The 15,468-nt window shown below is 34.9% G+C and overlaps 1 protein-coding gene across 1 annotated transcript in view; it reads right to left on the bottom strand.

The window, feature by feature from the left end:
* Ncam2 (neural cell adhesion molecule 2) overlaps positions 1-15,468 on the bottom strand; it is a 343,990-nt gene that overhangs the window by 119,608 nt on the left and 208,914 nt on the right. Inside the window, exon 5 of the mRNA XM_051191784.1 lies at positions 9,183-9,320. Coding sequence (XP_051047741.1) covers positions 9,183-9,320 — 138 coding nt within the window. The remainder of the gene's footprint in view (positions 1-9,182; positions 9,321-15,468) is intronic.

Genomic DNA, 15,468 nt, shown 5'->3' with positions numbered 1-15,468 from the left:
CCCCAACTGGATGGCATTCCCCTACATATGGAATTGGGGTGGGGAGATGGGAGGGGAGGGTGTTTAGAGTGCATGTGAGAGGGAAGAGAGGGTAAAAGGGAGGGAAGGAGGGAGGGATGGAGGGAGGGAGGGATGCAGAGGGAACTGGGATCGACATGTAAAATAATAAATTAAATTAAAAAACTGCTTTGACTACAAAATTTAAGTTCAATGACAAGTCACTGGGGAAAAGGATTTCTATTTTTGTTTCCACAGAAAATGAAAAGATGTGGATTCCTTCCAGACTAATGTGGTTTGATCATGCCAGACCGCCTGAAACAGAGTACAAGCTGATCCTACATTCAAAACAGCTGGACAAAGCAGCCTTATAGACTACAGCCAGGATTTCTGAATCTTCTTCGAATCCCCCATGACAGCGCCCCTTACCAGCAGGAAGTAGTTTGGAAAGAACAATGCCCAATTTCCTAAATATTGTGTATAAATGTTGGTTTTCATTTAATTGGACTTTGTTATATAAAATAAAATAATAAAATAAAAAAAGAAGATAATTTTCCAGTTCTCTTGCTGATGGTGCTGATGATGAAAAAAAGGACTTTTAATGTGTTTCACCATTTTATTTTCAATAAACTTTCCAGGTAGGACAAATGTTACCACTTATGTTTTACATAACACTGAGATTGATAAGAATATGTGTGTCCTTATGCTATAGTGTAAACCAGAAGAAGTGTAGTTTCCCTGAAGATGTAACACCATGTTCTGAAGACCAATTATTCGGCTGCTCAGTTTAATGTGATACCAGACAAAACCAAATCATGTCACAGTATTGCCTTTTGCTTTTATAATTGGCTAGTTTTTTTTTAATCTCCCATTTTTGTCATACTATAATCTAAATTCATACCTCACAGTTTTCACAATAGTTTTTATTTTATTACATTTATGTATTTGTATATGTATGCTTACATACACACTCATGCCATGGAGTGAGAGTGGATATTAACAAACAACCAAGGAGAGTCAGATTTCTTCTTCCACTTGTGTGTATCTCAGGGACCAAATTGATGTCATCAGGGTTGGTGGTAAGAAAACTTTTCCACTGAGCCATGTCTCTGTCCCATCAATATAATTTTGACACTTCCTTAGATTTCCATTTTTGTTAATGGGATTATCAACACAAATATTATTTAGTTTGTATTTTATTTAGAGCTATAAATGTAAACTCTAAGTAGGCTTTTCAAATAGAGCAGACATCAAAAGTCCCAAGGATGTTGTTTCTCATTCTTTTAGGAATAAATATGTACTAATTCAGTTTCACACATAGGCCATAGGGCCACACTGGACATCTTTGGAATGAAGGTGAAGAAGATTGTAAGCGATCATGTGGGTGCTAGGGAATGCAGAGAGTCCTCTGAAAGAACAGCCAGTGATCAGAACCACTAAGCCAGCACTCTAGTCCCATTATTACCTTATTTTTACACTTTACAATTTGTGACCACTCTAGAAAATCACATAATGTATCCCAGTCCATTATGACAAGATGAGTGAATAATTAACACCTACGTGTTATAACATCTGCCTATGAACAAAGAAAAAAATCATATTATCTTCAGGTCATCTGATGTGTGCAATAGCACAAGACTTTTTTTTATTATATATAAACATTGAAAACAAATGAACAAAAATGTTAAATGACCCAGAAATCACAATTGTAAAGCCTATTCATATTACACATGGAGGACATAGAATTTTTCATTTTAAATTATTATAATTAATCTTTCTTTGATAAGGAAACAATTATCCTGCTGCTTTGATTTTCATTTTTGTCATTTTTTTATAATTAATCTCACATAAAAACATGTTGTGAAATGTGATGTCAGCGCAGTGTAGGCTATGAATTAAGTTAATCCATTAATATAAACTTCCATGGAAATCTGGAAAAAGTGATTACATCCCAGTAGTCATGTCAGGTCTGTATGAAATCATATCTATATTCATTCTTAACTCATTAAAGTTTTATGTTCTCCTTCCTATGTAATATAAACTTAAATCATCTCAAGTTTCAATAATATTGGTTATGTTATGATTACTTATAATAAAATTTATTTTCTTATTGATAGAGATGGATCAACTTGACATTTAATAAAAATGTCTTTTTAGACCTCAATATATACAGAATTTAATACATTCATTTTATCCAATGATGGGCATAAACAAAACTATGTTAAAATTTCATTTGAAATCTAGATCACTGCTTTAAATGATTAAAGCATATATAGTCAGTTATTTTTGATAAATATTTCTGAATTGTGAACAACCATCAATGTCAGAACAATCATTTTTCATTCCTGTTTTGGCATAAAGCCTATTACTATATACTCAAGTTTTGGAAATGATAACCAACATGTGGTTGGTTATCAATACAATGCGTCAGTGACAGAAACATGATCATATAATTAGTACTGGATTTTAATATAAAGTTCATTAAGGAAAAGCAGTGCATTTGATAATATCAGATAATAATAGTGAAGATGAGATATTTCTATTATGTGATATTTATAATTTTATTTTATTTACTATTATTTCATGGTTTCCCCTGGTTTTTCTCCTCTTGTTCTTTCCCCTAACTCCTGTCTACCCCCTTTCCATCCATTCCTCTACAGGCTGAACAAAGCATTGCACTGAGGTTGAGGCAGAACCAACCTTCTCCCCTTGTACAAAGGTTGGGTAAGATAATCCAGCATGGGGAATATGGTCCCAAAATCCAGCCAAGGGCCAGGTATAGGTTGTGGTCTCACTGCTAGAAGTTTTAAAACTAGACCAAACTACGCAAGTGCCATAGACATGCAGAAGGCCTAGGTCAGTCCAATGCAGGCTCCCTAACTATGGAGCAGAGTCCATGGACCAGCAGCTGACCTCAGGTGATCTACTCTGGGATTTTAGAAAATACATTTAGAATGGAGCAAAATGGTCTAATTTCAAATCATAACCAAATCTATGGGAATATTTATATAATAATTAATTTCAAGTCAGTTGAAATATTCACTGCCACAGATGTATAGACAGAATTGGTTTACAATTCAGTTGGAGAATTTCAGTGCTAACATAGATTCTGGAAAGGTTACCACTTGATTTTTAGATATAATAAAACCCTTGGAATATGTGATGCACATGAAAATTCCCTAATTCCCTTAGCAAGCCCTGAAATCATTACCATCTCTGGCATTTTTCATCTGTCCTAATCAATCCCTTAGTTCAGTTTGAAGTTCAGTAAGAATTTCAGTGAGCTGCTGCACTCCAATGTGTTGGTTGACAGTGAAGACAAGGCATGTTGTGCACAAATTGAGCCCCTGAGAGTCTCGCACAGTTTCTACTTGCTACACACTATCCTTTCCTTTCAAATAAAACTTGTAAATGTGTATACGCTATGGGAGTGTGAGCAGCAATTTCAATCAGTTTGTCTTCAGGAAAGAAAAAAGAAAAAGATGTACCATTAGTAGAATGAGAACTTGTGAGGAGAACATTATAAAATTAGTAAGAAAAAGGATGAATAGATTGCTAGAGATGAAGCTCGGGCTAAATACAAGAGGACAAATGGTATTGTCTTAGTCTTAAAAGAGAAAGGAAGAGAAACTTAAATGTATAAGATGGAGGAGAGGAGGAAAAATAGACAGTAAAGAGAAGGCAGGGATTGGGAAAGAAGAAGGCAGATGAAGATTGAGAGGAACAAACACTAAGAGGAAGATGGACAAGGAGTAAACAGAGAAAGAAAGGCATGTTATGAGGGGGTTGGGAGCACAGGCCACAGCAAAGAATCAAGCATAAAGTGAAAAATAATTGTAAAAATAACAAACTAGTCCAGGGAAAAAATGCTATGCAAACTTGATATATTTTCTGTTTATTTTAAACTAAAGTGAATCCCCTTTGCTTAGGCATGCATATGTTAGATAATTATCCTTTTACTTAACAAGATGACATCAAGCAACAACACCAATTTTTTTAGAGGAATTCCAGCCATCGTTTAGAATGATGTGTCTGGCAGCCATTTGAAAAGCCATTTGTTTCAGCAAATTTGAAGCGTAGGATACATGAATGTATCTTCAGCTAACTTTAAGATCAATTCTCTGGTGCATTTCATTAATAGACTGTTGTTCACACTTTTATTGTTATTTTTCTCCTATTGATTCATTTACATGGCACAAAAAGAGAATATTTTTGTGTCTTATAAGATTTTATTTTTGTTAGCTGTAGTTAGTCCTTCAATAAATGACAAGCCCAGGTTGTATTTACCATCCTAATTATTACAATATCTCCAACTACAAAAGCCCATCTGTACTTGACCAGTAGAAGAAAATTAGAGGAGCTCAGATGGGACACTTGTTCCAGAAGTGAGAATATGCTGTCTTCTTCTCATAGACTAATAAAATTATAAAGTGATGTCTTAGTTAGATGAAATACCATGACCAAAGGGAAATTGTGGAGGATATGGTTTATTTGGCTTACACTTACCCTCCATAGTTCATCATAAAAGGATGTTAGGATAAGTATTCAAACTGGGCAAGAAGCTGATGCAAAGGTCAGGGAGGATGATGGGAGATGTCATTCTGCAAATATGTTCCTCTTATTGATTAATGAATAAAGCACTGTTGGCCAATAGCAAAGCAAGATAGGCAGGACTAGGAGACTAGCTGTAGAGAGGAAGTAGGAGAGAGGATAACCAAGATGGTGGACTGACAGAGAGAACACCAGCCCCTCTCTCCGGTAAGATGAGACCATGTGGAAGTACTTAGATTAATGGAAAGGGATTAATATTTAATGTCTTAAATATTAGCCATTAGAAACTAGTAACTGGCCAAGAGAATTATATCAAATACAGAGTCTCTGTGTGTTATTTGGCGTTGGTGCTGTAGTGGGACCAGACCGGAGTGGAAAAAAACCTACTCATAACAGAGGGGTGATGCTAACTGGTTTGCCTGTTTACTTATGGAACATAGCACAACAGATGCTTCCTCTCTCACCAAACGCCAATTAAGAAAGTACCTTATAGCTGGACTTTATTGATGGATTTGCAAAATTGAGGTACACTTTCTTCCTTTTACTCTACCTTTTGTCAAGTTGAGATAAAACTATCCAACATAACTAACCCCTTGTTAGGTTAACATACATGAACATATACACATTGCCACAACTTTTCCTCTCTTACACATACCGGGATCTTAAACATATTAACATCATGGATGTGAGATGTCAGTCTGTAAATATGTTTCTCATACTGGTTAATGAATAAAAGCACTGTTGGCCAATAGGAAAGCAAGATTGACAGGACTAGGAGACAAGGAGGAGAGAGAAAGTTGTAGGGAGAAGTCAACATGGAGAGACTGGAGAACAGAGGTCCGGTCCCACTCTCCGGTAAGATGAGACCCCGTGGAAATACTTAGATTAATATAAATGGATTAATATTTAAGACAGAGCTAGAAGATAAGAAACTAGTACCTTGCCAACAGCGTTATATCAAATACAGAGTCTCTGTTAATTGGGGCTGGTGCCATGGTGGGTACAGGCCTGCAGGAAAAACCTTAATTCTTACACATCACTGTATAAGATGTACAAGATTTTAAAATTCCTACACCTTTAAAAATTCAGTCTGTTTAAAATCCAAATTCTTTTTAAATTTAAGTCTCTCAACTGAGAGATCCTGAAAATTCAAAAAATAAGTAACATTTTATTCCTTCAGGAGGGATGATCCCATGCATAGTCACAAATGAACAAAGTAACATCTAACTTCAAAACCTGAAGTAGTTCAGTGTCCAATTGTCTGGGACCAACTCACTATCTTCCTCAGTCCTCCAAAAGGCTCAGGTCACTTTTGGATCTCCACTCTCTGCAGCACACACAATTTATCTTCTAGGCTCTAGCTGTCTCTACCTCACTGCTACTGTTCTTAGTGGTAGTCTCATTATATTGGCAACTCCAAAACATAAATGGGCTTCACCTTCTCCAGTAGCCTGTCTGAGGCTTGTTTCATTGTGCGAAGCCTCAAATCCTACAATGCCCCTTCAATCCATGGCCTGCTAACTTGTATGAAATATTACATTTTCTATTTATTGATGCTTGGGTTCTTTGACATTTCATACAAGTTATACAGAAAATTGTAGGTTTCCTTCAGTGTAACATAAAGTGGTGTTCCTCATTTTCTTGCCCTACAGAAATGAGATGGGACAGGTAGAAATACAGAGGTCACAACTCAAAGAACATCGATGAAAATTTTGCTCTACAGCTGGACACTCACTTTGACAAATGTATCTAGCCATTATCATTTACTGTTGATTGTGGCATTTGAAAGAAGGGTAACATAAAATTGCCTTAAAGTTCTGTTTCTAGATTATTTTCATCCACCACAATTGTTCTCATCTCCATTAGACCGAAGTTAAATGTGTGCTTAGTAGAACATTTTCATAAATTTACAAAGGATTTAGGAAATAAGGAGCATAACTTTTATAGAAATAATGTTATACTGATTTTAAATTTTTAAATTTATATCTTCCTTTCTTTAGTATCTAAGGGCATTTCAGAGTAGTGATGGGAAGATGGAAATCTGTCAGGACAGAGTTATTTTGATAAAGACAAGGGAACTAACACTGGCTTCATTTTAAAGAGTATATGTATGATTTGTGCATATGCGTACCATAATTATCCAGTTTTAGATTTAAGACTTTATGAAAGAGGTAGTTATCTCATTCCATACACTTCTATTAATGTATTTTTGGTATTGTTTTGTAGGCTATTCAGTGAGATATAGTCAGAAAAGGAATGGAATCACTAACTCTCCTCTCCAATGAATGTTCATGTGCATTCATGGTGAATTCATTCAGTCTAAGCTACATAAATGACACTTTAATATCTCTTACAAGGGCGTAATTGCCAAATTGAGCAGAAATGTTTAAATTCACACCTTATTAGACTCTGTTGTCTTGTGCTATGCTGGGAACCAAGACCCCTGCACCAGGCATCTGGAAATGACCTTTCATTGCTGTCAGGTGTCACATGACATGCTTCATTATATCCTTTCACATTCGTTTTCTGCTCCATTGGTATGGGTTCCAATTACTGACTGCAATTCCCTCCCTCCCTTCTTCCCTCCCTCCTATCGAGAGTTTTTTATCCTTCCAATTCCTTCTCCTCAAAGGAATGCATAATTGTCTCATAGAAGGCAAGTATTTTATGGACATACCCAGAGTCTTTCACGGCTTGACTCTGTTTCCAGCTATATCTAACCTAATCCCTAATCCATCCATTGCCACCATTGTCTTTACACTCCCCCAAGTAATGTATTTTAGTCACAGTAGCTTTACTGTTCTCTCATACCCATGACTTGTTTTTCCAATTTCTAATAAATCACACATGATTAGATTTCTTTTGACTAGCAAGGGACCATCCTTTTTCCAGCTACATTGGTGGTATTTATAATTTAGAAATTTTCCTGGGATTATTCAGTACAGCTATTTGGAAATCATTACATCTTTAAAACAATAGTGGAGCTTAACATTTGGTTAAAATTGATTGTGAAATAAAAATCTAAGTGTTTTAGCAAACACAATGTGATCTTAGATCTCTTATAAGTCCAAACATAACATACAAGGAAATAAAAAAATTATGCATATAGCTATTTAATTAATTTAGAAAAGAAAAAAGCAATTTTGAAACCAAAGTAAAATGTGTGATGTTTGAATTTTAAAAAATAATTTCATGAGATCAGAAACATTACAATAAATAATCAGTCATGGGAAAAGGAATAAACTGTTTAGAAGCCCCCAGGAAAATAATTTCTAGTTTAAAAATAAATGTGAGATGAAGAAATAAATAGTTGATACTGCATTTTCATGACTTTGTATGAAAAAACAAATTACAAATTTCATTTCTCAGAAATATTATTTTATTTGATAAGAATTATGTCTCTGTACCTGTATAAAAGCTCCTTTTCTTTTTTTTTTTTTCAGTATGGTTGACAGGTTGATGAAATATATAATCATGTCATGCAGAGACTAATAAAAGAAGATCAAGATAAAGGCCAGAATAGTAAGGCAAAATTGGTAACGAATAAATGAGAAACTGGAGGATTAATTGGAAAATAGTAATACAACAAGGCAGATTTGTAATTTGAGAAGATAACGTGTGTAAAGGTCACATTTTATTTATTTGTTTTTACTCTTTTGAAGTCTCAAACTTTCCACTAGAAAATCTATGAGCGGTCAGGCACACTCAGAGAACCGAAACAGAGAGACGCCCAGGGAAATCTTTCTGAGAAACTCAAGGTTTAGAAGACACCAATGAAAGGAAGATGAGTCAATAAGATTGGAGTAGAAAGAATTTCCTGGCTATGTCAAAGAGCATGTAAGAGAAAATCACAGCTCTCTTGGGGCGTTGGTCAATGTGTCGCTTTGACGTGATCCAGCAGCACCACCACAAGCAGAAGCAATCAATACTGGAATTTGTGGACACTTATTTTAGAGAAAAGAAGTTCCAGTGACTTTAAAGTATGGGCCTTTGTGGCTCTAAAGGGAAAACAATGTTAATTAGCACTGTTCACCCAGAGAAGATCAGAGTTTTTGGCTGAGTCTGTATAGGAAAGAGAAAAGCAACTGGCCATGGGTCATCAATCAGACACAGACAAGAGAGACATCTGTATGACTTTTTGAGCCTGGAAAGACCTCCTTTATTACCTTGTCATAGACTCTTAAAAAACAAGAATAGAAAGACAGAGCTTAAGATTCTACTTTTAGTGAGGAATTCATGTGAGGAATTTGAAGATTTAAAGCAATACTGTTCACTATAAAGTAAAATATTAACTCAATTATTAAAGTTAGGGAATGCAAACAATGAAAAATTAAGTGATACATACTTCATTAAAATTTCAGTTATATTCTAATAAGAGATGTTAATATGTTCCGATTTGTGTTCTTTTAGCTGCGTACCCAATAAAAAATAAGTAACATAATGAAAAGTGAGGGTATCTCAGGTTGGGTCTGTAGTTGAAATTCATTACAACAAATACTGTTAATAAAGTTGGGGGATTCTTAAAAGCATAGACAACATTGGCTATGGATGTATTCATTGCTGATTTTAGTTCCCCTTCTAACAAACACTACTGAAATACACAGCAGAATGTGCACACATAATTTGTGACTTACCGTTAACAATAACAATGATATCCCGGAAGTCAATCTCTCCCCTAGCCTCCACTCTTCCTTCACATCTGTATATACCTTCATCACTTTTATTGATGTTGAGAATCTGCAAGTTATTATTTGCAAGCACAGCAAACCGATCTGAAACACAAGCAAAGGAGAGGAAATGACATCAGTAATTGACACAGGGTCCAGAGGACTCTGAATATCTAAGAGTTAAACTACAGCACTTTTCTGTCACCATCCAACTTTTCATCAGCCAAAATCCAAATCTGAAAGTAAAATGTAATTTCACAACTTCAAGTTTTCTACTCTACCCCTGCCTTGTTATATCCCCTCTTTAAAATACATTCAAGACTTTATATCCACATAAAATGGTTAGGCTATTATTTTATCCTTGGGTCTCTGAATGCAGAGAGAGTATACAAAAGAACAATGCAAGGAGTTTAGATATTGCTGACCTGACAACTTTTAAGTGCAAACAGCCACTTGGCTGTGGAAAATAGTTACAAAATTTATTGAACATCCCTCCCCAAGAATAATTAAACTGCCAATTTTTCTATGACCTGAAAAGGCAGCCAAATGACACACTAATGTGCACACCACATAAAGGATATAAAAATCGTTATGCCTTGAATTTATTTAAGTATTTTTTTGCAAATTACAAATTAATCTTCTTTATGAATATCAGATACAGGCATCAATTTTTATTTCAAGGTTCAATTTTGTCTGTTCATATATGAGCAAAGGTAGGCTGAAAAGGCATATGTTATTTGACATATTGCTAAAAATAGTATTCATATTTTTTTAAAATTACGTTATGTGTATTAAAGGTTTACCTGCCTGCATGTATGTGATCAGGTGGATGCCTGTTGGATCCTCTGAAACTGAGGTTACAGATGATTGTCAGCTAACATGTAGGGCTTGGGACTTGAACCTGGGTTTCCCACAACACTTACTCTTAATCACTGAGAATCACTCCAAGTGCAAAAGTGCTATGAAGTGATATTATAATTATCTGAGACACCTAGTCATCATCTCTATTTAACAGCATTATCAAATAACATTTTGTGATACCAAGGCTTTTATTACTATGTAAATGATGCTTTCCTGTCTAGTACTGTGTTAAGAACTTTAAACAAAATTTCACTATTTTTGTCTGAGAATTTCATCTTGCACAGTATATACCTTATGTTTCATGCATTAATAAATCCATATATAGCACTGAACAACTGTTTTAGACTAGGCATGTTATTTAATATTTTGCTTACTAAAGTAGATATTTTAAAGTAGAATATTTGCATCAAATAGAATTTCCTTTAGTACAGAGAAGAAATTTGCTAAAACATTTATATCAAGAAGCTACTGTTTTTGTCTGAACCATGTATATTGATTTTTCTCTAATCCTGGTTTAATAGAGATGCATGGTAATCACATCAGACATTTGTCAAAAATAAAGGAAAACGAAAATAAAGTTTTCACCTGGGAGTCCTGAAGTAAATCCATGCTAAATAAAAAATGGATGTTGTGAAGGTAAGAAAAAAAGAAAAACTATTATTATCCACACCTAGTCAAATACAGGTGTTATATAATTTGCCATCTTTTTTTTAATGATATGGAAAGGTATTTAGAGTGAAAATAAACAAAATATTATTCTTAGACAATTATTAAAAGAGGCAAGCAAGTGGTCAGTTGTTACATAAAAGTACTTGTATGAGATGGAAATGGGTAGATTAAGAGGTTGCCTCACAAAGAACACAATTATGAAGATAGGTGTGCCTTTAAATATAAAGAATACACTTTTTAAAAAATCTCATTATGTTTATTTCTTTTGTTTTAACCTAAGGAGACATAAGTTCGTACAGACGCTTCCCCAGTTAAGTCAAAATTGAAACATGAAATTTCTTCACCATAGGAAACTAGGCTGGGGAGAGGAGCCTGTAATGTACAAATTCACAAACTTCCAAAATGCCTTGGATGTTTGGAAGACTTGTGAGGATCCAAAGTAAATTTCAATATATTCTATCAAATTTTATGGCTGTACACTAGAATAAGATATAATTATTTTTAAGATGTGGAAAAATGCAATGCTAGCTAATGTGCGATCATTGATTCAGAAAACTTCAAGGTAGACTAGATTGAAAGCTACAGAAAATTATCAACCACTTAGAGATGGAGAATTAGATCTCCCATGAGACAAGGCCTCATTTGTTTACCCAAATCAAAATTGTCATTCCTGTGTGTATGCATTTGCAACAGTAAACAGACTCCAAAGGTTGTGTTGGTATATTTACTTAATATATATTTACTTAATACATATTTACTTAATATATATATATATATATATATATATATATATGTAACAGTAATAGCAATTAATCATTAAAAAAGAAGTATGATTTTGTGAGCAAATGAACAGTGGTATGTAAAGGATTGGAGGAGGAGAGAGTAGGGGAAATAATGTCATTATATTTTAATAAATGGTTTTTTAAAGAAATAATTATATTTAAGGACATTCAAGGAGAGAATGCTTCTGATCATATCATGTGATTGTATTGTGTTGTCCAGCTTCAGAAAAACTTGTAACATCCTATAAATGTGAAATTCTTAAATTACATTATATTACTAGCTGTAAGAAAAACTGTAAAAAGGAACTATGTTTTAATAGACATGGTCTTATTTTAATTGAAAATGAAAAGATATAGACATATATCTTTTAGGGTAATTGACCAGTATTTTATTTTTCTGATTATAAAATTGTCTCTTTTAAATTATCTTTTAATTAATTATTTCTATAATGTAATAGAAACTATTCAAATTCTAAAGGTATAATTTCATAAATGCATGTTATTTTATATATTTATATCTATAAAACTGCCGAATAATAAGAACAACCTTTGTGGAAATGACATGTAACATTCCTATGTGTAGTTATTGTAAAACTACAAAAATAAAGTGCATCACTGAAATGAATATGCTAAAAAAGTCTGCTTCAAAAAGTCACAGGTAACTATGAGTCTGAAAAAGTTCAAGAGTCCTTTTATCAGTTGCAAATAATTTCAAATTTAATGATCAAAATTAGAATAATATAAATTAAATAGCAACCAATAAAAATATACATCATTTTAACTTTTAATTATTAAACTTCTCAGTCTTTTTTTCCTCTTTTTTACTTATTGTATATGTGTCATTCTTTGTCATTGCTATTATGACGTGTTTCAAAACTTACATTTTAATAACTGAGAAATTTCTTCCAGATTTCATAATCCCTATTCACTGTGGAACAATACTTAGGAGTGCTGTAGGCACATCAACCACAGAATGTACACAATTCTGTTTATTATCTTACATGGAACTCAGGGCAGAATCACAAGTCATTGGACACTTTGTGTAAGGTATGCAATAAATCAACCTTCATAGCTCCATGTACTTATGTCTGCATAACCACCAAATATCTATGTGATACTACCCTATCATTAATCATATCTAACATCATCTCCCTCAGTAGTTATTCCTTAAGGACATGAAAAAAAAAACCCAGGTTTGAAGATTTGCCTTGATCCTCATCCGAGTCATTCAATTTGCTGAACTAGGAGCATGCTTTTAAATACATTAGATCATGTCAGTGCCTGTATCGATACATGTCAATAATAGCACCTCTGAGAAATCTCCATGACCTTTATTATAAATGGCAAAAGGCTAAAGACTTTGATTGTCTCTCTTCTCCAGGTTCCTTGGTCATTGGTCAACAATTCCTGGGCCATTGCATAAACACTCAGTTTGTATACATATGAAAGTTCAAATCAGGCTCAGCTGATTTCAGGTTCCTGATGTGTAGTAATTGTTTCACCTCTTCTATAAAATACGTACTTTTGAGGGAATTGCCTTAAGACTTAGAAGAAACCATCCTGAGTGAGGTAACCCAGTCCCAAAAAGTCATACATGCCATGTACTCACTCATATGTAGTTTTCAGACATATGGCAAAGAATTACCATCCTACGCTCCATACCACCATAGAAACTAGGGACCAAGGAGGACCCTAAGAGAAACTTACATAGTCACCTGGGAAAGGTAAAGGGACAAGGCCTTCCAAGCAAATTGGGAGCATGGGGGGGGTGGAAGGAAGATAACATAAAGAGGAGGGGAGAGATGGCCATGAGGGAGCAGGAATACTGAATCCAGGAAAGAATAGGGGAGAGCAAGAAAAGAGATACCAAAATAGAAGGAGTCATTATAGGTTTGAAGAGAAATCTGGCACTAGGGAAATGTCCAGAGATCTACAAGGATGAATCCTACTAATAATCTAAGCAATAGAGGAGAGACTACCTTAAATGCCCTTCCCCGCCAATGAGACTGATGACTACCTTATATGCCATCCTAGAGCCTTGTTCCAGTAGCTGATGGAAGCAGAAGCAGACACCCACAGCTAACACTGAGCAGTACTCCTGGGATCAAGGTGGAGAAAGGCAGGAGTGATGAGCAAAGAGGTCAAGACCAGGCTGGAGCACCTCAAAGAAACTGCTGACCTGAGCAAGTGGGATCTCATGGATTCCAGTCTGATAGCTGAGAAAGCACCATATGATTGAGTCAGATTCCCTGAATATGGTGTTGGGAGAACTGGGCATTCTGTGGGGCCTCAGGTAGTGGGTCAATATTTATCCCTAGTATACGAATAGACTTTGGGAGCCTCAGCCTAGACAAATGGTGGAGGGCCTATGCCCTGCCCCAAATGATATGACAGACTTTGAAGACAACCCATGGAAGGCCTCCCTCTCCCTGAGGAGCAGAAAGGGGATGGGATGGTGGTTGGTGTGTGGGGGGGGCAGGGGAGGATGAGAGGGTTCAGGAACTGGTATTGACTTATAAAACAAGCTTGTTTCAAATTTAAAACAAAACTATTATATATATTAAAAAAAAAAAAAAAAAAAAACTCCTTGGGTGTTCCAAAAGGAGGAGAAATTATCCATCTTACAGGAAAGTACTCTAAGATCCAGAATGTAAACAAGTCAAAAACATCAGGAAGTCCCTGGAACTGTCAAATTCACTTTGTTCTTTCCTTCCATGTCCTGCTTAATCAATAAGAAATGCTGAGAGGTTCCCTTAGACTAGATAGCTCTACAGAAGAGGCACTGTCTAACCTGTTGGCTGTCTGAAATCTGTGCCGCGATTAACTTCTGATGATGCATATAACTTCCACTCATTTCTGCTCCTGTAAGTCACTTTTCATCCGCAGGTAACTAATCCCAGTAAAACTTCTTGGTTTACAGAATTCACTTCGAGAGTATCCTGGATTTTTCTGTAGTTGTTTCCCTACTAGTTATGGATAAAAATTTGTTCACGATGTTCCAGGAATTTTGACATACAACAGTTTCTCATGATGTAACTGCGCTTCATTTGATTCCTACAATATTGCATGTGAGTTTTCTGCCATGCAAGGTCCTTGCATGAGGAGACTAATATCTGTGTTTTCCTAAAGTGACATATTTCGACTGACAGGTATCTTTGAGATCCATCTAACACTAGTTCTCTTGAGCACCGTGTCTCTTTAACACAAGGACATTGTAACTTTCCTTTCCTAGATTTTTGTATACCTTGCTTTTAATGATATTTACTTTCATATTCCTCTAGACTATCAATATTTTGAAGACAACAGAATTGTCTTCTAACAACAAAGCAATGTTCATTCTTCTATACTGTAAGATAGTTACATGAACTTTTATTTAAAGAGATACTTTTCTATAATTCAGATACCAAAGAGCACTGTATTTAGATGCTGGCTAAAGTAATTACAAAGTTGATGAGCCAGTTTTCAAATTAGGCCATGTTGAGGAATATCTCTATAGCCCCGAATCAGAAACCTCTAACTGATGAAACAATACCTCATCGGAACTTACTGCATGACTGTCTTTAGCAGATAGGTCTCCTATAGAGAAACAAGGGGAAAGCCTACTTAAACTATCCTCATGTAGTGTTATGTTGGGTATGATAGTCAGCACCTATCACGTGGAAATGAAACAGATACCCAGAGGCCTTCAATATCTGGCTTTGACTGCCAAAGCAGTAACTCATGACACATTAGCAAAGAATACTCCCAGATCTTCTACTTAACTTAAAATCCATACAGTTTTTCAGTTATAAATCTAATTTTGTTACAGTAGCTATAAAAGACACAGCATGCCAGATGCAAAACAAAAAAAAATATTCCTATAAATCTAAATAAGTAAATTACTTGAATATTAAATGTTTAGAATCTGATTTCAATGTTCCTGAATTAGAAAATTTTGAGCT

This window comes from Phodopus roborovskii, unplaced genomic scaffold, assembly GCF_943737965.1.
Source record: "Phodopus roborovskii unplaced genomic scaffold, PHOROB, whole genome shotgun sequence".
Taxonomy (NCBI): Eukaryota; Metazoa; Chordata; class Mammalia; order Rodentia; family Cricetidae; genus Phodopus; species Phodopus roborovskii.
Note: the sequence above shows the minus strand (reverse complement) of the source record. Positions and strands in the feature narration are given on the sequence as shown.